This window comes from Aptenodytes forsteri, unplaced genomic scaffold (assembly GCF_000699145.1).
Source record: "Aptenodytes forsteri isolate BGI_AS27 unplaced genomic scaffold, ASM69914v1 Scaffold289, whole genome shotgun sequence".
Taxonomy (NCBI): Eukaryota; Metazoa; Chordata; class Aves; order Sphenisciformes; family Spheniscidae; genus Aptenodytes; species Aptenodytes forsteri.
This window is the reverse complement of record NW_008795025.1, coordinates 1,502,286-1,528,853: the sequence shown is the minus strand read 5'-3', so window position 1 is coordinate 1,528,853 and position 26,568 is coordinate 1,502,286. Positions and strand designations below refer to the sequence as shown.

Sequence of the window (26,568 nt, the reverse complement as noted above, 5' to 3'; positions counted from 1 at the left end):
TTTCCCTCCACTACAGTAGGTGGAAAAAAAAAAAAACCCAACCAAAACAAAAAACAGTTTGCAGATGGCTTCTTACAGATTTACATCTTTTGGCTGAGTTTCTCAGAAAGCAAGAGTTTACTTTTACAGACCTTTTCCTTGGTGGGGACTCTGATAGGGTATTTCTGCCCCTGATTTAATTCTGCCATAAAAACTGTAGGAACTTAAATGTCTTTGAGACCACCTCTGGCCTTCTGTCAAAATTTATTTAGAGAGACTGGCAAATGGGCGTACATGCAGACAGCAAGGTTGCAGTAAGTTGTCGTTTCTTGGGAAGCTTAAAAATACAGAAGACAACCCATACCCTGCTGATCTGTGTAGGAGTAAGATTGCATCCTCAACTATTGATGGAAATAATTATCATAGATAGTTAAGAGATTTTTAGTCCAAAGAGGGGTAAAAGGGGACTTGATGAAATTTAACTCTCGTAGAGTTCAAAGGGATACTCAAGTGCCATTTTGAGCTAACAGAAAGCAAGGGAAAAGTAACTGTAAATTGTATTTATTTTCAATCAACCACAAAGCTTGATGAATATTTGGCACTTTCTGATTAAGCATGGCTATTTTTTTTCAGCCTATATCAGTTTTGTCCACTTAATTGTTTCCTGAAACATACAGCTGTGTTCCAATCAAGCTCCAGTAAGGAATTTGAATAAAAATGTTTTAAAAACCTGATAGTGACTTAGTTGTCAAAACATCTACTCTTGAATCTATTAGTTCTGTTGAACCAAACATGAATACTGCTCCAGTCGTTTATTTCACATTAGGTACTTCTGGGAACATTTAAATTGAAGGAATTATCAACAGTCAAACATCAGGCCTTTAATAAGAGGATACGTTCAGTTCTTGGTTAAGTGCACTTACATTCAGGTGTCTCACCTGGTTTCTTTAACCTTGTCAGCCTCCTCAGCACAGCAAGTACAAGACATACATGTGCCGAGACATGAAACAGAGAGGAGGATGCCCCCGAGGGGCCAGCTGCACCTTTGCACATTCACAGGAGGAACTAGAAAAGTAAGTGTACCTCTTATGGTAGAAATCAGTCCAATCTTTGTTTCATCTTATCCATAAGAGTTATTTATCATATCTAGAAATGGGGAGAGGAGGTGTAACTTGTCTGTTACATTAGCAAGAAATAATGTGAAAAACTTCTAACAGTCATCTCTTAGGTTTTGGAACTGTTCGTTCTTAAACATAGGATATTTTGCTTTGTTCAGCAGTAATGCAGCTCTGAAAGTTTGATGTTTACACAAGTGTTATTTGAGATTTTGAAGGTGGGCTGTTTTTCTTATTTCTCAAGTGTGACTAAACATGCTGTTTGACTGCATCCATTATGGTCATTTATTTGTGTGTATTTCTCATCTTGCCTTTATATTCAGGTGTGAGAAGTAGGTTGCTGGCAGTTTTTCAGATGTAGGGGTTCTCTTGTTCTTCTGTGCTGCTAGGGCTATCCAGAGAGAGAAAAATGAGCATCGCAAGTTTTCCTTCTGCAACAGTTATTCTTTGAAACTCTTTGACAGGTTGCACATGCAGTAACCTAAAAGTGGTTAAAGCTATTGTTGAAGAGTTAAAAAATGGTGGTCATATGAAGGCTGCAGTAAATAAGTAACATTCATTACAGATTTAGAGGAGGGCACCTAGTTATCCAAGAGCAAGCTGCTGCTGTTCTGAAGGTTGTTTTACTTTTTTTTTTGGAAAGTGAAATGGATTATTTAAGAGTTAAAAGAAATAAATACAATACAATGTATTTTATGCAGTATATATAACTTCTTACTTGTTTTTTGGGCTAAAATCATTCACTTCTTTCAAGAAAAGGCACTTTTTTTTTTTACTCAGAAGAAAACTCTGAAGATTTGGAAATGTGTGCAGTCTCTTTTTTTTCCTTTAAAGTCTAAAACTTGAAGCATTAATATGGCAGTTCATTGGCTCTATAGCCAGCATGCAGTACATAGGCAAAACAGGAAGAAAAAAAGAGCAGAGCACGTGATGATAGAATGACAAAGGCAGTTATTCAAATGATCAGAGAATAGGACTTTGATACTTGTGTTCTACAGAAACAGTTGGGGTTTTTCCCCTTTTGTCATGGTATTAAGAAAATGGAGATTGGTAGTGCTGGTTGGATGGTTAACAAAGGTGGTGAGTCAGTATTAGTGCCTCTGAACTAGTTGTATGTATCAAGAAGGACTGTTCGTCAGCTTTGCAGGTGGAAGAGGCCTGTTTTGTCCAGACTGGCTTGTATGCCTTAGTAATAATGTTGTTACGGGGTGAAGTGAATGCTTGTTCTGTTTCAGGTTGCAGCGGTTTCTGTAGGTGGTTGGGGAACTCTGAATTCTGATTCTTCCTTGTACCTTTTATCTTTGCTTAATTCCTTTGAGTAGATATTGCATTAGTGTTCCTCCTTTTAAAAATGTTTAGTATGAATAATAGGCATTGCTGTTGCTATGTAGTTCCTGTATCTCTATATATAGCTTTAAGTTTGCTGGAAGGTTGTGGGGAAGTATGGGATAATGCCTTAGATAGCAAATTATGATCTAGACTTGCTTAAACAGCAGCTGATTCCCCTCTTGGCAAGGGACAAAGACCCAGTGTGCATAGACAAGTATCAAACTTTTTTGGATTATTTTTGTCCTGCACGTGTGGAGACTGCAACAAAGATTCATAAAATTGTTCAGAAAAATCCAGAGGGCAGCACTGTGCAACTTTTATTCTTTCTAAGTATTTTATCATGGAGGGTGCTATATAAACTCTTCCTGTCACCTTTGATTGAATGGGTGTCTATACACGTGTGCCTGTCTCTTGAGCGTACTGTTGTGTTCTAGATGAATGGGCAGGGATGGCCAGTTGTCCTCATCTTGCAAGTTGTGTGCAAGCCTTCAGAGAGTCAGGAGCCATCAGACACTGTACCTCTAAGAGACCTGATGGCAGGCAGATGTCCAGAAGTAATTGGCAGGGAGAACATGGCAGTGGTTTCCCAACATCCTGCTGCTGCTTTGCAGGGAGAAACTGGTTTGGATATTGAGCGGGATGCCAAAGTAAAGCAGTAAGTTCAGCCTGGGGAGCTCACTTCCGCTCACCTCTATGCATCCAGCTGACTTGTATGGCTGACATGAGATGCCAGAATGACTTCTGAGCAGTATATGTTTAGAAAGCTGTAGTCTGTCCTACTCATGTACTTCTGTGGTGATAGCCTGGTTTGTTTACTCCCTTTTAATGTATTCTGAATGATGCCCACTGTCAACGCTATGTAGCTTGAATTTATAGTTTGATTATGTGGGTAAAGATTAATCCAGTTAGGAAATTGGGGTGTTGATGGAGAGTTAGGAAGGTGGCTAGAAGACAGTCAACGAACTCTTAAAGATGATCAGCTCAACTCTATATAGCAAGGTTACACTTTGTCTGACCCTATACTCAGTCATGTCTAAAAAACAACCACCACAACAAAACCCCACAACAACAAAAAGACCTTTTTTGCCTCTGTTGCATTGCTGTTAATGCTGTGCATATGGGCAAACATAAAGATTATCTGAAGATTGAGTAATAGAGTATAACTGCCCCCTTTTTCTATTTTCTACAATAATGTGTGTACCTTCCTACTCTGTGTTACCATCTCACTTTGCTTGTTAGATATGATATGAAAGTGTTGGTTTCAACCCTGGTGAAACCTTCTTGCATAGGAAATGACCTCTTGTTCTATGATATAAACAGTGGGAACACTCAGGCCTACAAATATGCCCTCCCACTTGCATCCCGGTATCTAAGCTAATGGCAGGATGTTTAGTGGAGGACCTTCAACTCTGAAATTTGCTCTCTTCATTGGTCCAATACCATCAGTCTACTGATTTTTGTGGAACATTAGTTAAAAGACTCGTGTTTGTTCAGACTTACCAGAAGCAGTTAGATTTTTGGAATTACAGTGTTAGAATTTTTATCTCTGCAGTCAATTTATCAAATAACACAAATGGTGTAAGCTACGTATTGGTATAGTAACATAAATCTTAACGAACTGTGCTTTAAAAGTTATCACATGGCAATAAACTCTTGACTTGGCTTGTTGGACAAATGGTGCAAAAGGGAATCTGTTCATCTTTTGTCACTTTAATTTTCTGCTATTAGTTTCTTCTCTGAATAAAATAGACTTGATTCTCATTCTGAAGCTTCTGTCACTATAGGTGGTATTTTATGTGATGTTTGGGTTTGGTTTTGGTTTTCTTCCGTACGGTTGAAATGCATATATGTACAGGAAATAGTATTTTAAACTTGCTGTGTGAAGTTTAGCTGTGAATTCTTGGTGTACTTGTAATTAAAAATCCATCCTTGTTCTTCTGATTGAAACTGCTAGTAACAGTTCAAATAGCTGTTAAACTACAACTTCACTGCTATTCGTAATAAATTTTTCACAAGCCTTTAGGAAACTTGGATTAAAACTTGAAGATTTCAGTAGCATCTGTGTTTGAAAAATCCTGAAAATGCTGCAACTCCTTTTAGTTTTTTGTTTCAATTTTTGATGTGTGGTTTCTTTTTCTGAAGATTCCGTAAAATGAACAAGCGTCTGGTTCCCAGAAGACCCCTGAGTGCCTCCCTGGGCCAGCTAAATGAGGTGGGCCTGCCTTCAGGAGCTATCCTCTCAGAGGAAGGGGGAGTGGACTTGCCCAATAGGAAAACTTCTGCTCTGCCAAATGGAATTGTGTCAACAGGCAGCACGGTGACGCAACTTATTTCTCGAGGGACTGACTCCGGTTACGAAACTGCTCTGAAGCCAGGGAAGATGGACCATCTGAGTAGCAGTGCCCCTGGATCCCCTCCTGACTTGTACGGGTCTTCCTAAATGTTGTTCAAGGTGTCATGTGTGTAAATAAGCAGTAGAAACAAAGTAAGCCCATTCTCTACAAAAGAAACACAAAAGGTTTTTTTGGTTTGGTTTTTTTTTTTAAGTGATTATAAAGAGTAGAGTAGAAAACTAAAGCTAAAACTCTAAACTGCTTTACTTCCCTGTTTGCTTCTATTTTAATTGGAGAAGGTGATGTAAGCTTTCAGAAGGTGCAATATAGACAAAGAACAGTGTTTTAAAGTACAGTGTGCTATATCAGGCCTTAATGAGCAGTGCCATCTTTCTACTTTTTAGGCTCGAATCTGTCCCCAAGAGCTCTATTTCTGCCTTACCAGTGAACCCTCATCCTGTGCCTGCTCGGGCACCAGCAGATCTGCCTTCAGTGTCCGTCACCAAGCAGTTGCAAATGGTACCACGGGGGTCTCAGTTGTATAATACTCAGCAAGCAGATATGTTTTATCAAGACCCTAGAGGAGCTGCCCCACCATTTGAGCCAGCACCCTACCAACAAGGTAAGTTTGAGACCAAGATCTATCTTTGATCTTCATACTGATTTTATTCTTTCTTCCCACTCTGGTGTTTACTCAAGCCCTTAAGGTGGAGTTTTCTTGCATATCACATGGACTATAGGCACTAATGTGGTGATGGCATAATAAAATGGAAATTTATGTCTTGACTGAGGACTTTAATGCAAGTGAAAACAGAGTTTTGTATCCGTCCGGTGTAGCTAATCCTTCTTTCTTCAGTTCTTCCCAACTGGGCTAGATCAGGGTTCTGGTAAACCTTAATTCAATTTGACTCAGGGAAAATGGAAATAAAGCTTAACCAGCAGAGGGGTTTATGCTTGAGGAGTGAAAGTACTTAGGTCCTTAATGAAAAGTGTATGAGTGTTTCAGAAATGTCTGCACATGCATGTGATGGGTAGAGACAAGTGAAATTAGAGAAGGGCTGGGCACAAAAAAGAAAATATCATAAAAAAAGAAATAAGAGGAAAAGTTCTAAGTATAAAGAGACCAAGTGGAGAAAGATAATATTGAAGGGGATTAAAAAGAAAAGGTATGGCTGTATATAAAGACAGGGAATGATTCTTTTGCAACATAAGATTGGAGAGAGAAATGACATAAAGTGAAGTTAATGTGAAAGAAAAATAAGGAATGAAAGACCAAAAGAAGTGGAAAGAAGAAAAAGCCCTAGAAAGGAAAGGGGTGGGGGGCAGGAACCATTTTTTAGAAAGTTGCAGAGCATTTTGAAGAAAAAAGAAAAAGCTTACTTTTGATTATTATGTGCAAACGAAGATCTGAGTTGTCCACGAAATTTGATGTGTGCATAATTAACATGTGCATATTCATGTATATTTTTAAATTATCCAGAGATCCCAGATAGGTTACTAAAATCTTCAGGTAACTAGAAGGTGTGATCTTAAAGTCTTCGGTGATTCACAGTACTGAAAATTCCTTCTACTGTTCAAGAGGTAGAATGAATCTTTAGATAACTTTAAATTCTAATTAATCCAAGTTTCTTTACACAGGCAATGGCTCTGATGTGTTGGGACAAATTGAATTTTAGTTGCGTGGATAAAGATGTACAGGCTAATCTTCCGTTTACTTTTTAGGTCTTGTGTAGCTAAAAGCATTCGTATCAATCTGCAGAGACATTCTAGTGAATTATTTCTGTTTGGTATGCTAGGAGGACTTCTGTGGCACCTGTGGTGAGCTCAGTCTCATCACCTCTTCTCCAGCTACTGTAACCTTTACACCTTGCTGGTATCTTTAGATAATTAAACTGTGTCACTTGAGCTTTGGATCAACTATTGCTTTTTCTAGGTTTTCTGCAGTTAATTTTTGAGTAGAAATACCGGTTAGACAGTGGGAGCAAACAACACGTGAATTAATTTATACCATTCTCTTCATGATACTTGTAGACTGGAGTATTTGAAACAATTTGTTTTTGTGGACAGTTGTGATAATCGCTTTCTGTATCTTGTTTGTGTTTTTTCCTCTTGCCCTTCTTTCAGGAGTTTACTATCCTACTCAGTCCATGTCTCGCTTTGTCCGACCGCCTCCATCAGCTCCTGAACCTGGTCCACCTTATTTAGACCATTACCCACCCTACCTTCAGGATCGTGTGGTGAGCCCACAGTACACGCAGCCGCAGCAGTATCCTCCTATGGGACAACCCATATACCCACCGCATTATGACAGCCGTCGTGTATATCCCCCTGTCCAGCCATATCAGCGAGAGGAGATTGTCCGAGGAAGCCCTGTACCCATTGAAATTCCACAAGCAGCTGTACCTTCCTACGTACCTGAATCCAGAGACAGATACCAGCAAACAGAGGGTTATTGCCCAGTGGCTCCACATCTCAATCAGATCAGACCTTCATGCCACAGGGTATGGTTTTTATATTGTGTTTTTGTAGTTGTTTGAGAGAGAAAATATAAACAACTTGAAGTTGAATATTTTTGCAGTAAGGTGATGGGTTTTGTGAGAAATTAAAGTTTGAACTTTAAGAAGGGGTACATTTGATGAAGCTGATCAAAAACTGGGAGGCAGTTTAGTTACTGGTCAACTCTGCAATTGTAATGATGTTAATATGTAAAAGAGTAGGCTGCTACTTAGTGCTCGAAGTAGAAAAGCTTTGTAATTAATTTTGGAAGTCTCGTATGGCCCTGACTTCTCCAACAAAGATTAGGCTGGAGAGGGCTACTCTCTTTCTAGTGCAAATGGTCATGTACATTCTTGTACTGCTCATCTATGACTGACCATCTCTGTGCCTAAATAAATAAATATGCAAACATACATCCCTTGATGAAGGAACTAAAAATTCTGCTCTTCCATATTTTCTCTACTTTAAGATTGCTAACTGGAGGGTCTTCCTAGTAGAAGTGTACAAACTTGTTTTGGTAAATCACCAGCTGGAATTGAGTCCTGTAGAATAGTTGGACTTACGTAGCTGTCATTCAGATTAAAGGCTCTGAATCATATTACTGAGTCCAGGAAGCATTTTTAATGTAGCTTATAGATTTATCAGTTTTGAGTTTGACACATTTGTGGGATGTTTAATTCTATTGCAAAATGAATAATAAATGCAAACGAACTGTGACTAGGTTATGATCTGTAGCGTTCTACCACTTTCCCCCATATGACTGAAATGGGGACTTGCCACGCTGGAACATGTTCCAGTGGAAGCTTTGCCAAATTGGAATACACAGTCATGTTGAGCTCCCTGTGAGTTAAAAGATTAGTAGTTTTAAAGTTAGAGACACTGGTTTAGTTGAGGACCTAATCAGTTTTAGGCAAATAACATTCCTTGCCTTTGGGGTGTCTTGAACTCACACTCTGGCCAGTGTAGGAACATGCATGTCCTATATTAAATATGAAAGCTAACAGGTAGACTTTAACAAAATGATCATTACTTATTATTGTAAGTAATACAATAATGAGTATTGTATACAGTACTGTATACAGTAGTACTGTCAACTCGCTGTATTTTCCTTTTCTTGCAGCATATGGTTGCCATATTTTGTAACGTATTTCTGTCTTCATTTCAGCCGCATCCCAGCCTGGACGAACTTCACCGACGAAGGAAAGAGATCATGGCCCAGCTAGAAGAGAGGAAGGTGATTTCTCCACCTCCTTTTGCACCGTCACCAACCTTGCCTCATCCTTTTCATTCAGAGGAGGTAAGCTTATTTTGACAAAAATGTGACTTACTAGCATGTTTAGAAAATACTTCGGAGTTTGTGTGTGCTGATAGGTGAAGATAACAAGAAAATTAGAACAGTACAGTGTTGGCAAGTGTTGGGGGGTGGGGGTAGATTTTGTGCTGCAGGTGGAAGCCCTTATGGTGCAGTCTCCAATATCTCGATTGGCTGTTGATTCTCTTCTACCACTGATCCTAAGCTATCTGCTTTTGGTGCAACCAATAGAATTAGTTTTGAGCCATTATTAATTGAAGTAGTCAGTCTTCACGGTTACTGGACTTTGCTTCATTTGCTCCTGGCGTGTTTAGAATTAAGTAACAGCTTGATAGAGGTTTATTTTTTTTTTTTTTTTAACCAAGGTCAGAATATCACTTTCATACTGGCCAAGTGAACAGTCATCACTGGGAGTGTAGCCAGGTGATCAGAATTTCACACATTTCATGCTTGCCATGGCCCAATTCCAAATGGTGATATATCCGATAAAAAAAAAATCCTAGTGGTGTTTTTCTTCAAGTTCACTGCTGTTGAACTAAGTACTGGTGGCTGTGAAGCTGCTTCTTCCCTTCACTTACAGAACCAGATTTTTGTGTTTGTACAGTACTTGGATGAAGACCTGAAGGTAGCTGGGAAATACAAAGGAAATGACTATAGCCAGTACTCTCCCTGGTCCTGTGACACCATCGGCTCCTACATTGGAACCAAAGATGCAAAACCCAAAGATGTTGTGGCAGCAAGGAGTGTGGAGATGGTGGTATGTAGGGATTTAGGGGAACACAGAAGAAAAGGTGATACTTCTGTGTGTTGGGAGGGACTCTTTCATTTGCTTTCCAGGATGACGGCAGTGCTTGTATTTAAGCTCAAAAGTGCATTACGGTCAAAGAATGCATTTGCAAGTGTGCAGAGTGCTTTGTTTTCAAAGTTATGAACAGTCCTACATCTGTGCAGCTGTTTTAAAATTCTGAATATAGATGCAGGCTAACCACTCTGCTCTAAAGCCATGGATAGCAAGAGATATTTTGCCATGATTCTTTACGCTTACTTGAAATCCAAAAATGACTCTGTGCTGGCAGCTTGTTAATTAAACATGTCCATCTGTTGCTTCCTCTACTTCTTTCTGTCAGAGGGAGATGCTGTAACGTAACTTTGTGCTATTAATTCCTTTTAAGGTGATTGTGATTGCTGTTAACAATGTTACTAGTTTTTAGTTGAAGGACTCTGATTTGTGACCACAAGAATACCCAAAACTTGCATGAAGCTTTTGAGAGAAGCATAGTCATAACATAATACTAGGCTGATTCTTCTTGAGAGCAATTTCTAACTCTATGCTGTGCTTATTCAGTCCTTCACTGAAGCCATGGGTGTCTGGCTGTGATCTTATTTTGTGCTGCTGCATTTTTGCTAGGTCAGTTTTGCAAAAAGAAGGGGCTGCTAGGGTGTCATTATTGGGAGTCATGAATGTAGAAGAGAAGAAATAGGATTCTGAAATACCGCCCCTATTCTGTTTCTTCTGAACTTGTAAGCATCACTCAACAGCAAGAAGTATGCTGGTAGCCCATGCATGTAGGAAGACATTCAAGCCTTCAAGAGAAAGCACTGTTTAGTCTGGGGGACTATTTTAGAGATGCATCTGTTTTTCTCCTTTACCTCCCATCTGCAAAAGTGTTCTGTCATCTTCTGTTTATATATTGTCACTGTCATGGTGACCTTTCTTTGGCCAGTAAGGGGAGGAGGAAGAAATTTCTATCCAGAATTTATTCTTCTGTGGACAGGTGCTCACCTGTTGCAACCACTTAACTAAATAATAGGATTTTTCTGTCCAGCTTCTCTTTGCCCACAAGCAGGCTTCCCTTTTCCCCTCTGGAATTAAATGCATCTGGTTTCTGTCCACTGAATTGCTTTCCTGTAAGAACTCGAAGACATTGTGTGAAATGGGAGCAAAAAGGAGGCTTTTTCCCAGGAAAAGCAGAGCAAGAAAAGGCATTTCATCTGCAGCTTTGGGGTTTTTTTACAAGTCCTTTTGCTCTCTGTCCTACACAGTGTGTTTGCCTTGAGTCATAACGTTGTTATGTTTGACCTGGAGAAGTACTGAGATTACTCAGAATCGCCTTACTGCTTTCCTAGTGGCAGCATTCAGGAACCAACAAACAGCTCTTGTCTTTCATTCCTGCTGCTAGAAAATTGTGCAAACAAACTGGAACTCAGGAGAGGTAATAAGGTTCTGGAGAAGCAGCCTCCTTTTTCATTGCTAAACAAAGCATTCTTCTGCCCCAGAGCTAATTTTCAGATAAGTAAATAGGATCTCTGCTGCTCTTCAGTTTTTGTGTCCTCACAGGAAAAAATTCTCAGGAGACCTTCACTGCAGATGGCAAGTGAATTAATTTTTCCTTTTTTTTATTGCTCATAAAAGATTCCTTTTCTCAAGGGTAAGAATAGTATCATCTGAGAGTGCGTGGTGCTGGATTTGATGCAGATGGCATTGCAACTTCACTACGTTCTTTCCCCCCACTCAGTAAATGGAAATAAATTAAAATTGGTACTAGCATCCTACGGACTCGAGATTAAAATGTCATTTTAATCTCTGAATTCCAAAGTAGATGCTGTCTAATACCCCTTCCAATTTCAACATGTTAACATTTCTTGAGTTTAGCTTCCAACTCAGTTGTGACTGCCATTTTCACCCCATTATTCCTGCCTTAGCTATGTTATCTTGTCTGTTTCTAGCAATCCTTATCCTCACTGAAAGCTTGCAGAGTTTTATTTTAATTTTGGACCGTACTGAAGTTTTCAGCCTTTAGCTAGTCCTCTTTGTGTAGTAGCCCCACTTACCTTGTTCTTTTTGCTGTACGCAGCACTGTGCTACAGTTTTATTTCTTTAGCAAAGTCTTGTCTTGACTTTGGCAATTCTTACTGTGTTACATTTCCTGGCAGCCAACAGATAGCTTTCCCATTTAACTATGGTTTTCCCTTTTTTTTTTTTAATTGAGTCTGTTTATTTCTGTTACTGTTTTGTGTTTATCTGGATGTGGTGATTATTTGGGGGGGGTGGTGGTGGTGTATTTTTGTTTTGTTTCTTTTGTGTTGATTTTCTTAAAATTTATTTTTATTCATGGAAACAACCAATTGACTTGTGTTTTTAAGTTACTCACTCCAGGTGACTTCTCCCATAAATGGCCTAACTTTATCTCAGGAAAAGCTTTGTTAAAAATCTTTATAATAATCTGTTGTTTCTTCTTCTAAGTAAGTTGAGTCAAATTGGCTTATCCTGCTAAATCTAGCTTCTTTTCTGTGCACATCTTTTCCTTTGTGACTGCTTGGCAAAGCTCTTCGAGTAGAGAGAGAGAACATTTTATCTGTTCATTTGCTGACCCGTTAAGGTGTTTGAGTCTGAAGCTGAGTTAGAAACCAGGATGTTCCAAGAAGTGTACTACTGCTTAATGAAAAATGTGCCTGAAAAGATGTACTAGACATGTCCAAGTAAGTGCTGTACTGAATAATTCCCATTTTGAGTCATCTGCAGGCAGTTAGATGATATGGTTCTTAACACTGGGCTTCAGAGGCATTTCTTTTGGACTTTGGAAGGTGTAGGTATTCGTCAGAGAATGCCCTCTGATCTCCTCTTAGACTTTTTTCTGGAGGGGTTTTTTCCCCTTCTGTCCCATTAGACTTTCTCCATCTTAATTTCCTTTTGCTGCTGCTCCCTTCTCTTGGACTTGTTCGCAATTAATCTTGCAACTACTTCACAGTGGTGGTAGTAATGGTCATCTTAAGTTAGACCATTAAAGAAACATCACTCTAACAGTGGAGTTATAAACTGAAGAATAGGAAGGCTAATTGAAGGATGAAGGGAATAGAGAATACAAGAGAGGCTTACTGTACTGGTACGAGCTTGTTGTAAAAGGTATGTGTTTTATTAATTTCTGAATAAGTTTCTGACTGTCTTTTCCATATCTTGTCTAGAACGTAGATAGTAAAGCCATGCGTGACCAGCGATTAGACATGCAGCGAAGAGCAGCAGAGACTGGTGATGATGACCTCATTCCATTTGGAGACCGACCAACTGTGTCAAGATTTGGGGCTATCTCTCGTACTTCCAAAGCGATGTACCAGAATTCTGGTCCCATGCAGGCCATGGCAGTTCAGGGAGCTACCACCAAATCAATCATTTCAGGTACGATGTGTGCTCTTGGATTTTGCTAGCTGTTGCTGTTTTCTTTAGTGCTACAGTCTAGTGCAAGTTGAAGACAGCCCCTGTAAACTTGTTTCTTGTCTTAGAAATATAGCTGAGATGTATGTTATGCCACTAAAAATAATTCTAGGTAGGGCTACACTGAGAAGCCTGAAGAAAAAGGCTGCCACTACTTCCTGTTCCACAGACAGGTTTATGCACACATAATGTATGTGTTGGTGATTTGTTGCTGTTGGGAAAAAGTTACTTTGTTCTGCTGGTCCCTTTTAAATCTGTTGTAGTAGAATCCAGAAACTTACTGCTTTCTCAAATACATATGGAAAACCATCATAACGAAGTACTGTACTGCACTCCTACTTTATTGATAATTGCTGCTGCAAGCTTAATGCAGCCATTGTTTCGTGTACTGTTAGGCAAAGCAAATGAAGTAGGAACGGTTTATTTTCTACACATCTATTTTCTCATCACATGTATAGTGTGGCTGTATATCTTACTCCAAAAGATGGTCTCTTTCTTCAGGTGCACTGGATAATCTTAAGAAAAAGACTTAATTATATTCCCTCAAACTTCCTTCTAGATTTCTTTCAGGAGTTAACTGCTGAAAAACTCATTTGCTTAATTCAAGCAGTAACTTTCTAGACTTCATCACAGGTAGAACTCTGGGTTCCCTGAAAGCTTAATCTTCAAACTGGTGTTAACTAGGTATCTCAGAATTCTCAATCGACTCTTGAGTCTTTTAGGAACTTAAAAATAACTGCTCTCATAGTGGCTGTAAGTTTGTTTGTGTCCCCATCCCCCTGCGTGTCTGAAGTCCTTCACAAACTCATAGACTCTGGAAGGCTGTAGCAAATCTTGTTGGACGTGCAGGAAGAGTCATGCAATATGCATGTGAGACTGGTCACACGTAGTATTTTTGTGTTCATTTCAGCAGAAGAAACGTCAGACTCCCTCACTGTTAGAGGGCTGACCTTCCTGGTTATTTTCTAATTTCTGTCCAGTTCTTCTGTGTGTTGGCTGAACTATTTAAAGGATGGTTTTGTAGTAATGTGACATGGTTTTCTTTCTGTTCGCTGGCAGACTACAATCCTTACGGAACCCACAGTGGCTGGGGAGGCTCTCCATATTCTCCTCATCAAAATATACCTTCTCAGGGACGTTTCAATGACAGGTAGGATTGCTTTATTTCTTCTTTGCTTTTTTCTAAATTTTCTTTATCTATTTCTTTCTGTGCCAGCTGAGTAAAGCTTTATTGGAAATCTTATTTTTGCTTTTCTGATCCCAAAGGGAGAGACTGTCCATGTCAGATGTGGCTGGTCATGGGAAACAGTTGCCCTCAGCGGAGCGAGAGCAGCAGCTGCGCATGGAGCTGCAGCAAGTAGACCACCAGATTAGCCAGCAGACACAAATGCGAGGACTAGAGGTTGGTACCAACATTTGGAGGAGTGGTGAGGGGTGGTATGGAGAGAGATGAAGCTAGTAAAGCTGCTTTTCATGTGTTGATGATCTTTCTTTGACTGTAACGATATTCAGGAACAATGCTTAATTCTGTGATGCCAGGCATCAGGACTGTGGTACAACTGTAAACCTCTCTGCTCAGCAGCAGAAACTGCCCTGCACTTCATGTGCAAATCAACACCATACTTGAATCTGCACTCTGTGCTCACTCATGTTAGCTTTCACTCTCTCTCGCTTACTCCCCCTCTCTGTTCATCTGTTAACTCAGAGGTAAACTTGTGGTGTAGATACCTGTTCCTCTTGGCTTTACTGCCACTGAAAATGTCTGATTTTATGTACAGAAAGCTATGATCTTCATCTGTTTCACGTTTGGCTTTGTGTTGTACCTGTTTCTTCCTAAATAGTGCAAGCCACAGGAGTCAAGAAAATAAATATTAAAGATATTTAGCTTGGAAAATTAAAGCTTAATATTTTATGTCTCCTTGCTTAGAAGAAATGTAGTCACTTGAAACATGAGGAAAGATAGGAGTCTGCATTTGTAAAAGAATTAATGAGCTGAAATCTTTGTATTTTGTGAGACGCAGAAGGAGAAATCTCAAGGCATAATGAAAGAAGTGTTTTACCAAATAAAAACATAATAAGTTACACTGGGTAGTACAGTGGTAGTCTCAGTATATCTCAACCACTGAGAGAATCTTTAATGATAACAAACATACTTGCTAGAAGGGCAGCTGCAAAGATCATCCTAGCAGGCCAATCCAGGTATCATTCTGGCAAATGATTTTGTTGAGGAAAAACAATAGAAAACTAAATTGCTGTCTGTGTGAAACCAGCCAAAGCCTTCAGCACCGTAACTGCATCTCCAGAGGCTCCTCCATAAGTTGTCTGTCCAAACAATCTTGTGGCGGTGAAACTAGTGATTTTTTTTTTTCCCTCCTAGGAAAAATCAGTAAATATTTACCAGAAAACTATTCTAGGTACCTCAGCAACTATTCATATTAATGTTTTCCCAGAAGGAGTTGCTGTAAGTAGTGGATAGCAGCTTCTGCTGAAACTATGGTTACCTAAGAACATGTGTTATAGAGGAGAGTTATTGCAGATTAGTTGTAAGAGCTCACAATTTTTAAATCGCAGCAGCAGTTACAAGTAGTATGCATTTCTTAGTTACTTGAAACATAACTTGTGTTCTTGTGCTCTTGTTTGGAAACAAGAGGAGAAAATGTTTTAAATTTTGCATGTCTGCTTTTGCCATAATAGAGGAGTATTGGAAAGTTGCAAAACCCCTAAGTGGCCTGTCTCTCCTGCTCATTATTATTGTGATTGTGTCAGTGTTAAATCCTACATAGTTCAGTTTTGAGCCTTGATTTTACCATAATATGAATTTCTCAGAAGTAATCAGTTATTTTGAGTAATAACAGCTTTCAATTTATCTTTTGTGTTCAAAGCTGCAAGTAGATATTTGAAACCCAGGAGGCTTTATTGATTTACCTGTTACAAGGTTGTAGCAATCACTTAATTCAGTCTGAGCATGAAGAACTAGATTATTTTGCTTTCTTCTCAAATGAATGAGCATTGTTACTTGTAGACCAGCCAGATGTTCAGTTGTGTGGAGTTACTGTGTTTAAATGCAGAGCATACGCTTACGGAACTGATTCCCAAGTATTAACAGATTTTTGGAGTGGTTGACACGGCTACTGCCTTTACTTGGTTGCTAGTAACTTGCAACTTGTGAATGACTGTAGTCACTTGCCCCTCTCTGTTCCTGTGCTTCCTAATCGGGGTCAGTAGAGAGCTACATGTTGACATCCACATCTCTCAAGATATTTTATATGATTTAGTAATAATACGGGCTCTACTGTAGAATTTGATAAATTCTACTACTGTAAAATAAAGCAGCAGATTTGCTTATCTGCTGTTATCTTTTGTTCAACAAATAGCTTACAAAAGAGTAGTGGTTTTGTTCATGTGCTTAAACTTAGTTTTGAGAAGGGAGAGGTATATGGGGAAAACCCATGCAAATTTATTACAGTAAATGTATTTAACACTGCTTGTTTAAAAGTGAAAAGACTTCTCTGCATTTAAAAAATGTTTAAACTTGCGTTGGAAGTGATTTTGATTGGGACCTTGTTAAACATGGGGAGAGAAGGTCTTGATTTTGCAAATAACCAATACTTGAGAGTTATGGCCTAGAGCTCTTTCTGTGCTTGGTGTGTTGTGTGCTCAGTTGTGTATGTGCTTGGCTTTATGCATTTAGGCTGTTAGTAACAGGCTGCTGTTGCAGAGGGAGGCGACTACCCTGGCAGGCCAACCACAGCCCCCACCCCCACCTCCCAAGTGGCCTGGAATGATCTCAAGTGAACAGCTGAGCTTGGAGCTACACCAGGTGGAAAGGGAAATTGGGAAGAGAACCCGTGAGCTGAGCATGGTGAGTGCCCTGGGGGTGGGAGGCAGAGAGGTGGAGTGGAGAGCCATGTAGCTGGCTGCAGCCCCTTCACCCTGGCAAAAAGGCTCTCTGCTGGATGACCACAGCTGGAGTCATCCATCTCCCTCTTCACCTCTTTATTCTTCAAAACCTCCTGAAAAGGTTCTTGATTCTTCTTTGTGAAGAATTTGAATTCTGGCAACTTTAAAATGCTCTGCTGTTATTTTGTCGGCATTTGAAAATAAATATGGCGCTGAATTTGTTGAAAACTATGAATCATCTCCAAGGTCACTGTGCCATGAGTTCTATAAACTGCTTTAACATAGAAAACATCATCTGCAAGTACAGGCTAGTGTTCAGAAGTCTGTGTGCTGTTACAGTCGATGGTCTTTGCTTGTTGTTACAAGAATCATCCCTTCCTTTTGGGAAATACTGTGTCCTGAGAGGATGAGCATATCTTACTGAGTCTGTTTTCTTGTCTCATGGCTTTTGTGGGTTACACTGTGTGACTCCAATTTACAGGCCTTCATCATTGGTCCCAAAGGATGAAGTCTCAAATTCTTTTAACACAATGTTAAAGAATGTTTCTTCTGTCCTTTTTTTAAAGGAGAGCCAGTCTTCACTGGATATTAAAAACAAACTGGGCACCACTAAACAGACAGAAAACGGACAATTAGAACCACAAAGCAAGGTTCCAGCTGAGGACCTCGCACTGACATTCAGGTAACGTGGGTCTTCAACCTTTCTTTGCATAACGGGAGAATGACTTAATCAGGGTCACACTCTGGTATATGAATAATACCCCTTGCCTCACATTATCTCTGATGTGGAAGCATATACTAGGAAAAGATTATACAAATCAAGCTTTTATAGTGCAAGCATGAATTAAGGGTCATTTCAGCTGATGAGTAGGTGAGTGGAATGAGACTGTATATCAATTAACACAACAGAAGAATTGCAATGTTTGTAAAGCTAGAAGTCCATCTAGCCAATATTGGATGAATAGTAGGGAGGAGCAGGAGATAAACAACAACCATAAAAGAAATCTTTATCTACCATTTTAGTTTCAAAGAAAAGAAATGTTCCAAATGTGAGAGGAAAGTTATTCCATCCTGCTAATGTTTGTGATGTGGATGTTGTCTAGAAAGGTATGTAACTTTGAAACAAAGTTCACTCTTATTTGTAGGCAGTAATTTTTATCTGTGTAGATGCTGGGAATGATTTAAACTCACATTTGATAGTCAATTGAAATAAGATGTTGGCTGGGAATGCTGGAAATCTACAAAGCAACCATTTTCAGATGGCTGCAAGCATCTGTGTGTATTCAGCCTAATACTTTGAACAGAAAAGCTCAAATGCTGCAGATGTTTTGTAAGTCAAGTTTACATAGCTTCATGTGAACAGTTTGGAATCTGGATGTTTATTCAGAAAGTGTATTTATTCAGAAAACGTATCCCTATCAATTGCTTATGAAGTCCTATAACCAATCCTTGAGTTCTGCGCTGCACCATTAGATCGAGGCCTCCAGAGCGGAAACTAATTTTTCCATATGAAATTCTGGAAGTAATGAAATTGAAACAACTATTTCTTTTTTTAAATAAAAAAAATTAAGATAAATGATCCAGGTAAGTTAAATATTCTGGAATGTGTGCATTGTACAGATTGATACTGTACATCTTGTGGCATATACTGAAATACTTTGCAAAATGTAACTAATCTAGAACCCTAAAAATACGTAGTCTTGTTTGTTTTCAATTAGCCTTATGTTAGTTCTTCTCTTTCTGGTAAGTACCTGCAGTGTACCAGACAACCTATTTATTATACAAGGCAAGTCTTTACATGTTTACATATGTTCACAACTGTTTATTGAGATGCTGCAGCAACAAATATTGAAGTCCTTTTACTTAAAATAAATGAAAAATCTCAGTAATTACTTCTCTTCACCCCTTCCCTCTTTCTTCTCAACTTTCTTTCAGCAGTGATGTTCCGAATGGATCAGCCTTGACACAAGAGAACATTGGCCTCCTGTCAAACAAGACGGCATCTCTCAGCCTGTCAGAGGACCCAGAGGGAGGAGGAGACAACCACGACTCCCAGAGAGCGGGAGTTACACCCACGTCTGCTCCATGAAGTGAGGCCAGCATACCCCAGAGTTTCTTTTGCTGGGGTGTTGGTAGCTTCCATCACGTTTTTTTCCAGGGGTGATTGGAGGAACCCAGGAGCAACAGCAGTAGCAGAGCAGCAGGTCCAGAGGCAATGTGCACAAACACAACTACTAGAAACAAATCCTGCACATAGTTCACATTAACGCATTTTTTAATTAAAAAAATGAAAATTAGCAGTATCTGCAAGCGATTCAAATTAAATTTGTTTTTGTTCTGTGAATGAACTTTATTTTAATAACTTTGGACGCCTTGGATCCCAGGGCTTAAAAAAAAAAAGATATTATATATATACTCTGTTTGATTAATTGTATGATCTTAATGAAGTAGGTTTTTTCTTTTATTTTGGTATTATTACATACCCAGTGCATAATTCCTTATCACCTTAATTTCTCAATGACTAAAACAACCTGGCCGCTTCCTTGTATGGTTTAAGGGTAAACAAGGAATGAAGGTTGGAGAGTAGCTGTGAATTGCAGTGTCAAAAGATGTGCAGCAAACTTCATTCTTAAAACAATTCCCCCCACTGTGGCTAGGAACTGAACCCTAGCTTGTGCGAGACTGCTTAAATTATTTAAGTTTAAACTACAAGTGACAGAGTCTTTGTCATGTAACAGGTGCAGTCCTTCGTGTATGTCCCAGCACAGCATGTGTAATTAAAGAGGATAACAAAATAAGTGTCCAACATGCATTATTTTATTTGAAGGTTGCTGGCCTTTTATTTTCTGTTGGGACTAAAGAGGTCAGCAGAACGCAGACCAGTCTACTACAGCATGGGTATTTCTGAAGCTGGTTAGCTGGGGCTTGTGGTAGAGAGGCTTAACTAACCAGTGAAGGTTGTGCAGCCATGACCAAGGCTAGAAACATGAAGTAGAGTGAACATAAAGTTATGCAGTTGCTAAAAGGATGTTAACTGGTGAACCATGTTAGTTCATCCAGTGTTTGCTGAGGGTTTTTTTTTCCCCTTCTCACTGCCTTTAAAACGAGCTTACCCAAAGTCCATACAATTAAGTTGATGCAGAGGGACTTACTGATCTCTCTGCCTTTTGAAACAGGTCTTTCATGTATGCCTCCTTCTCAGCAACTCGTCTTTGTTTTTTCTTCATTGTTATTTTATTATTATCATTAAAAACATAACAATTTCCTCTATAACTTGATTTTTTTCCTTTCTTTTGTTCAGTGATACGACAGTTATTCAATTGTAATACTGTTGTGAGGGCCTTTTACTGAAGGACACCAACATCTTTGATGGCAATCAAGATGATGGCAATCTTTAAAAAATAGAGGGGAATTTTTATTTCTTTTTTAAATTTGGCATTGTTTAAAGTCTGTGTGTATTAGAATTTGACACCTGAGAATCAATCTGCAGCTTGTCTGCCACTGCTGCAGTGAATCCTTCCTAGATTCCCCTTTCACAGGGGAAAAGTTGCAGCAAAATGACCATTTAAGGTACAGCACGGATCCTGTCAGAAGTAGTTAAAGTACTGAAAAGCAAATTTTGCTGGATAGATCTAGTGTGCTACTTCTCCAAGTAGATGCTTTGTAAACATAAGGTGGAGAAATGCTAAGCCTTTCTAGATGTTTTCTTTAAAAGTTAAAGAAATGAAAGATTTTGTTCTTGCTGCACATTTTTTGACTCTTTCGACATGCACTGGCGTGAGACCCTGTATACAAAGAACTCTGTGGAGAATGACGTTAAAGTGCTGCTCCCGCTGCACCTTCTTGGCCTGTTCTCATTTTTTCTTTCTGGGTTAGACTACTAAATTGGAAAGCACTGGTTATGTAATAAATTACTGCATTGCTTTGGTTGGGTAAAGCAAGAGTTAATAATTTTTTTTGTTGTTTTTAGTTTTTTCCTTAAGGTTAACTCCTGCTGAGGTCATAGCAACCTTGGGCTAAGCTTTGCATTCATCATACTGTTAAAACAAAATGGGGGGTGGGAGGGGATACAGTCCCACTATTGCCTACCAGTAGGAGAGTCCAAACAGAAGACTCTTTTGAGTAGCAATTATTTAATTTGCCCAGTCAAGGCACCGCGTTTATATACTATTTCACATTGAATTTGATTATGCCCTACAGACCTGGCTGGTCAAGGATTTGATACACATATTGGCTTGGGATTCGAGCTTTCTTTTTTATTTAAATAAAAATTTATATATAAATATATATATACATATATACATAGTTATATCTGTATATATATTGGGTATGTTTTAAGAATTTTTTCGCATGAGCGCAGCTGTTGTGATCAAATGTCTGGGAGGTAGAAGCACTGAATGAAAATAAAGGCATTTTTCAGCACACGCCCACACTTTCCATACGTCTTCACACGGGTTTATTTCGCTCTTAGTTGAACTTTGGCCTCTTAATTGCTAAGAGTAGTTTGAAGCTTGCGTTTTTTTCTAACCCCTCTTAACTTTTGGCAAAGAATCATTGCACTAAAATAGCTTCATCTACACCTTGCCCCTATCCATCTGTATCTCCTACTTGAGACCTAGCATTACAGCTGCTCCCCTTCAAGCTGAGCAGAGCTAGGCTGATGCAGTTTTGAGCCCGTCAGGTCTGTTCCTCCCTTCTGTGCTCTGGGCATGACCATGATTAACGTGTTCCCCTGGCAGCCTGCTCACAAGTCAACTGATATGGGCACTGTACCCCGTTCTCCCATGCTTAAGTGCAGAGCACCACCATCAGGTCAGCCTTCTCATTGTAGTTTTTAATTAGTTTACTTCTTCCTGCTGTGTCTTTATTAACACAGGGAGCTCATTTTAGTTGAGATAATAGTGCAATATTCTAATCTAGGAGGACAAGCCCAGAATGTACCTTTTTTGATTGCAGTAGTTCTTGATATAAAATGAATTTTCAAAGACGGTTATGATATGTTTGAATCTACAGAGTCATTTTCAACACTAGGAAGAAAATCTGGAGGGGCAAAAAACTTTTTGCCTTGTTACTTGTGCCAGCTAGTTTCCTTGCCAAGTTAGGGATTAATTTTTTCTCCACTTTTGCTCCTGGGAGGAGTTCTGCAGTAAGAGCTATTCAGATTGCTGGCCTCCATATGGTGAATGCTTCCAAAACCTGTGGATTAGAAGGGAGACCTTACTGTTGTTTTTTCTCCTTTATCCAACTCTCCGTGCTGTACTTTGTGCATAGTGTCCTTGTTGTGGTCAGTGTGTCCAGGTGAATGCCCTGTTTGCCCAGTATTATAGTTTGGCTTGTTAAATAGTTTGTTTAATATTTACCAACAGTATTGATTTTTGGCTTTGTTTTTTCCCTTCCTCCTCTTGTCCTTTTTCTGCTTTTGCAGAAGTTTAGTTGATAAAACAAGTCAAACAGCAAAATGCAGTGCATGCTTTTAATTCTTTCTGGAAGCTGCACCTAAAATTTTCCCTTTTTGTGGAAAAGCATGCTAGTAGAACTGGGAGGACAGATAGCTCTACATATAACAGAAGCATTGATGGTTACAGCAAATAACTAGGGAATGAAAATGTCTGGAGTAACTCTGTATACTGCTACGTTAATTTCTATAGCCCATCATTGTCTCAGTTGTACAGGAATGCTGTCCACCTCAGTGAAATTGGTCTCAGCTAGAAAGTGGTTTAGTTCCTTCTACTTGGGCAAGAAGAAACAGTATTACAATGGTATAAGGACACTACTGCATCATTTGGTAGGTAGGTTAGATTTTCTACTGCAGTAGACAACTTTGAACACTCAGCGATACCTGGGTTTCATCCCCAGCATGGAGAAACTCCCCAGAATAGGAAGCTTCAAGTGTTAGGTTAAGTTTTGGTATGTCAAACAGTGATTCAGTCAGTGTAGGAATGATGTTTCTTTATTCTGTAGTGTTATTTTCCTCCTTCTTCTGTCAACATCTCTTCTTCCTTTCCTGTGACCTAGCTCTCTTTTCTTAATAGGATAAACTTACACTTTTTCTTCTGCCCCTCTTGTATACTATCGTATCCTGTCCCATTTTAGAGTAGGACTTTTTTATTCAGATCAGAGTACCTTTCAAACTTGCAGCACTGTATCCCCTTTCTTCTCAAGTTCTTCTCTGTCTAGTTTCCTCTGAGCCTTACTCTCTCCCTTTTGTCCATACCTTCCTTCCTTTCCTTCTGTGGCTTCCCCATTCACCCTCCCTGATTGTGTAACAGTGACAGCTTGCTGCCTCAAAACAGAGCATTCAAATGAATTCGCTTAGCCAATAACTTCTGTGAAGTTGCCTTTTCTAATGGTGTTATTACTCAGTGATGCACAAATGTGATATTGCCCCTACTGGTAGGCAAACAGGGGATCTGTATAAACATGGTAAACTGCTGTTTTTCTTTAAAGGAGAGCCAAAGACTTGTGCTTTACACTTTTTTTTCCTGGTGTAGCCATTTTGATTGTTAAATCTTTGTAGGGTTTTGTGAGTTGACTGTATTATCCTAATAACAATTTACAAAAGTTAATGATTGTCAAGCCTTATCCATACGTTGAATTGTGGAAAATCATTCCATTCAGTCATACAATTTGCAATGTACTGAGATGTATCTGAGGTATTCTGACATGTTTTCAGTCTCTCATGTGCTCTCTCAGCTGAAGGAATGGCTCATTTAGAGAGGGAGAAGGAACATAGAAATTTTATATAATCAAAGAAGCCTTGTCTTTAAGTGTTTAAGTCTAAATTGAATACTAATTTAAAATTTCTTCAGTTACAGTAAAAGATAAATCTGTGTTGCAAATGTGACTGACTTTTAAGCCCATTGGAACTGAGAAGACTTGTCAAACTGTAGCATTACATTAAATTAGATGTGGAAGAAGCAAACTTGTATGATGATATCGTCTCTTGACAGCACAAATTGAGTAAGGTGGGGCAAATTCTTTATTAGAAAGGACTAAGAGTGAGGCTTTTCATTGATAAGACAAGAAAGTCACTCGCATTTCCCTTCCTTGATCTAAAACTGTTGCAGACTGTTACAAAGGCTTCCAGGTTCAGAGAGAAATCTATAAGTCAGAGTAGCATAAACGCTCATTTCCATTGCCATTTCCATTTATAAATCGGACTATAGTGAAGCAGACTTACAGGATAGTTGTCTGAAGAACCCGAATATAAAGTATCTTCAGTTGACTAAGCTATTTCAGACCCCCTTTCATGGTCCAAGAAATTCAGTGCTAATAATCAGGAGGCTCAAGAGCAGGAGTGCCATCTCATCTTCTTTGTTCTAAAATGGGGGGGGACACGTATAAGCAGTGTGCAAGTTTTCTGCTTGTCTGTGTGTGTATGAAAAAGTTTTTGTAGTCCTAGAATAGCTAGAAGGAACACAGAGTAGGACTGGGGCATGACGTTACCTTCATATTCAAATTTTGTCATCGTTCACTTTCCAAAACACACACTTCCTATTTGCATCTCCTAATGTTGGTAGCACTGATCTAAAAACAACCAAAAAAAAGTCAGTGTGTCAGCAACTTAATTTTTTGTATCGCAATAAATTGGTTCCCCTGGATGAAAAAAAGGAAGCAAAAGTTCTTGAGTTGTCTAAATGGCAATTTAGACATGAACTGGAAAAACATCTGCCTTGCTTGAGTAAATGTAAACTCTGAATTTATGAGGAAAGTGAAACAGCTTTTCTGAGCCACCTTTTAGGTATAGCCTTGGTGCTAACAGTTGGGTGGTTGTTATTTGTGGTATACCAGCATACAGATTATGTAGCGCAAATTGATTTATTCTCAGATGAAATATAATCTGAAATGTCAAAAACTTCATTTGGGGATTCTCTTTTCCATACTCAACTGTTATCAACTGCATTATTTTCTGTTGAAATGTCGAGGGGGTGAAAGAGGCTAGAGTAAGTTAGTTCAAGTCATGCAATATCAGTAAGCGATTTTGGGGAATGTTATCTCAGCACAGTGTCCTTACACAGTTAACAAGTGGTCTTTATTGTGTAGGAAGAAGAATGTAACTGCTTAGTGTTGTCACAGTCTTTGAGGCACTTCTTGTGATGCAGGTAGAGCCTTGATTAGCAGGAAAAGGAGAACAAACTTAATATTGATTTTCTTTATTTTATTTCCCCATGGCAAGTGTAATACCATGCTGTGGAAACTCTTTGAACACTATGGTAAGCAAAGAGGGTGCAGCTTTTTCTGAAATTTCCCAATAAAAAAAAGCATGTGGGAATGTGGATTTGTCTGCATTGGGAACATCCCAGTCATTTGAACCTTAAAATATGTGACCATAATAATCAAAACTGAATGCCTATAGCTTAGTGACCTAAATAATTAACTGATCTTTCCCAGGCAATCTTTGCAATTCCAGTGAGTTTGTGAATGATTTTAGTGCAAATTGCCAGGTGTTCAGCATTTGGGAAAGTTTAGGTGCCTAGCTTCATCCAGCAAGGCAGGTGTCTTTGGATATACAGGCTGGATGTTTTCATATTCCAGGAAACAACTGATTCTAAGATTTGAAAGTTTTAGGAAAACACAAGTATTGACTTCAATTTGAAAAATACAGTTTTGGGAAAGATGGAGGCAACAGGTGGTGCAGTGCCTCTGAAAATAAAAAGCATTAGAGATGATGGAATTACATACGAAATGTATATGGGGAAAATATATCTGTAAGCAAAAAAGAAAATCTTGTGGAGTATTTGATGTTTAAGAAATTATTTGCTTCTTTGTAATGTTAAAAAGATTTATAAATAGCTCTGTGGCAGACAGTACTCACAAGTCTTTGGCATCCAAACCAGATTGTGTATTGGATGGATCCCACAACTGGATGTGTGCACTGACCTCTTTATTTCTAGCTTTTTAAAAAGAAACTTGGTAGCAGCATTTTATAAATGTATAAAGCAACCTGAGACAGAAGAGAAGAAACCCTGTTCATATCACAGCTGCTGCACAGTTTACTATTGGTACCTTTAATCGGCAGCCTCTCCTAAGTGAAGCTGCTCTAACATGGGCAAATCTTCAAATCATTAAATGACTTTCAGTTTTTTCTAATTTTAAGGAGTTCCCATTACCCCTTTGGCCTCTGCTTGCTGTGTAAGCAGCCTCTATGCTAAGAGGAGCTTTCCTTGAAGTCAGCTTAGCAACTGTGCTGTAGCTTGATTATTTTTCCCTATTTTCTATAACTGGTAGCATAGTGTCAAGCTCTTTCCCCATTGTATTTGTTGCTATGGGGAGGAAGAGGTGAGATAAGGCATGCGTGGGAGGAGGGAGGAAGAGTTGTGGGATCTTCTATATGACAACTCCCACCCCCTCTTTGAAATGATCCACTTCCAGTTGTGGGATTTCTCTACAGATGACTTTCCCTGTTTTTTGTAAGCCTAGTTTTCTTTGATCTTGTTAGTTCCATACAAGTCTCCCCGAGACATTCTGCAGTCATTATCACCTTTTTGGGTGGAGTTTATTTTATTTTTTGGTTTGTTTGGTTTTTTAAATAACTTTTTAACATTGGTGCATATATGCTTGGGATAGAGCTCATGTAATTTTCCAATCGTATTGATTGTATGTGATTGTGCCCTGCAGAGGTATATTTAACAAAAAAATAAAAAGGATAGTCTAGGTAATAAAGGAGACCATGAGATTTGTTGAGTCAGGTTATGAACTGTTTCTTGAATTTATTTAGGATCCTGGATAAGTGAAATTACCTGTCTGCTGTTCTCATAAATCAATGCTAAACAAAATGTCATGAATTCTCTCTTTCTGTTTGAACTGGTTCTTTTCTTGCTTTTCTTCTCCTTCTGCTGTTTTCTTCCTTTCCTGCTTCTCTTCCCCATCAAAAAAAAGTCTTGAGCCTTTATG

General features: G+C 39.0%; 1 protein-coding gene across 4 annotated transcripts in view; it reads left to right on the top strand.

The window, feature by feature from the left end:
• The window catches only part of RC3H1 (ring finger and CCCH-type domains 1), a 51,946-nt gene extending 25,593 nt beyond the window's left edge, over positions 1 to 26,353 (top strand). The window contains exons 9-20 of one of the 4 annotated variants that reach the window (XM_019471161.1): positions 940 to 1,052; positions 4,566 to 4,847; positions 5,161 to 5,378; positions 6,881 to 7,257; positions 8,418 to 8,549; positions 9,169 to 9,321; positions 12,528 to 12,738; positions 13,834 to 13,924; positions 14,041 to 14,176; positions 16,493 to 16,636; positions 17,241 to 17,356; positions 18,613 to 26,353. In XM_019471161.1, coding sequence (XP_019326706.1) covers positions 940 to 1,052; positions 4,566 to 4,847; positions 5,161 to 5,378; positions 6,881 to 7,257; positions 8,418 to 8,549; positions 9,169 to 9,321; positions 12,528 to 12,738; positions 13,834 to 13,924; positions 14,041 to 14,176; positions 16,493 to 16,636; positions 17,241 to 17,356; positions 18,613 to 18,763 — 2,124 coding nt within the window. In that variant the 3' untranslated portion in view covers positions 18,764 to 26,353. Of the gene's footprint in view, positions 1 to 939; positions 1,053 to 4,565; positions 4,848 to 5,160; positions 5,379 to 6,880; positions 7,258 to 8,417; positions 8,550 to 9,168; positions 9,322 to 12,527; positions 12,739 to 13,833; positions 13,925 to 14,040; positions 14,177 to 16,465; positions 16,637 to 17,240; positions 17,357 to 18,609 lie in introns of all 4 variants that reach the window. The other 3 variants (XM_019471160.1, XM_019471159.1, XM_019471158.1) reach the window with 3 other exon arrangements.
• The last annotated feature ends 215 nt before the right edge of the window (positions 26,354 to 26,568 follow it).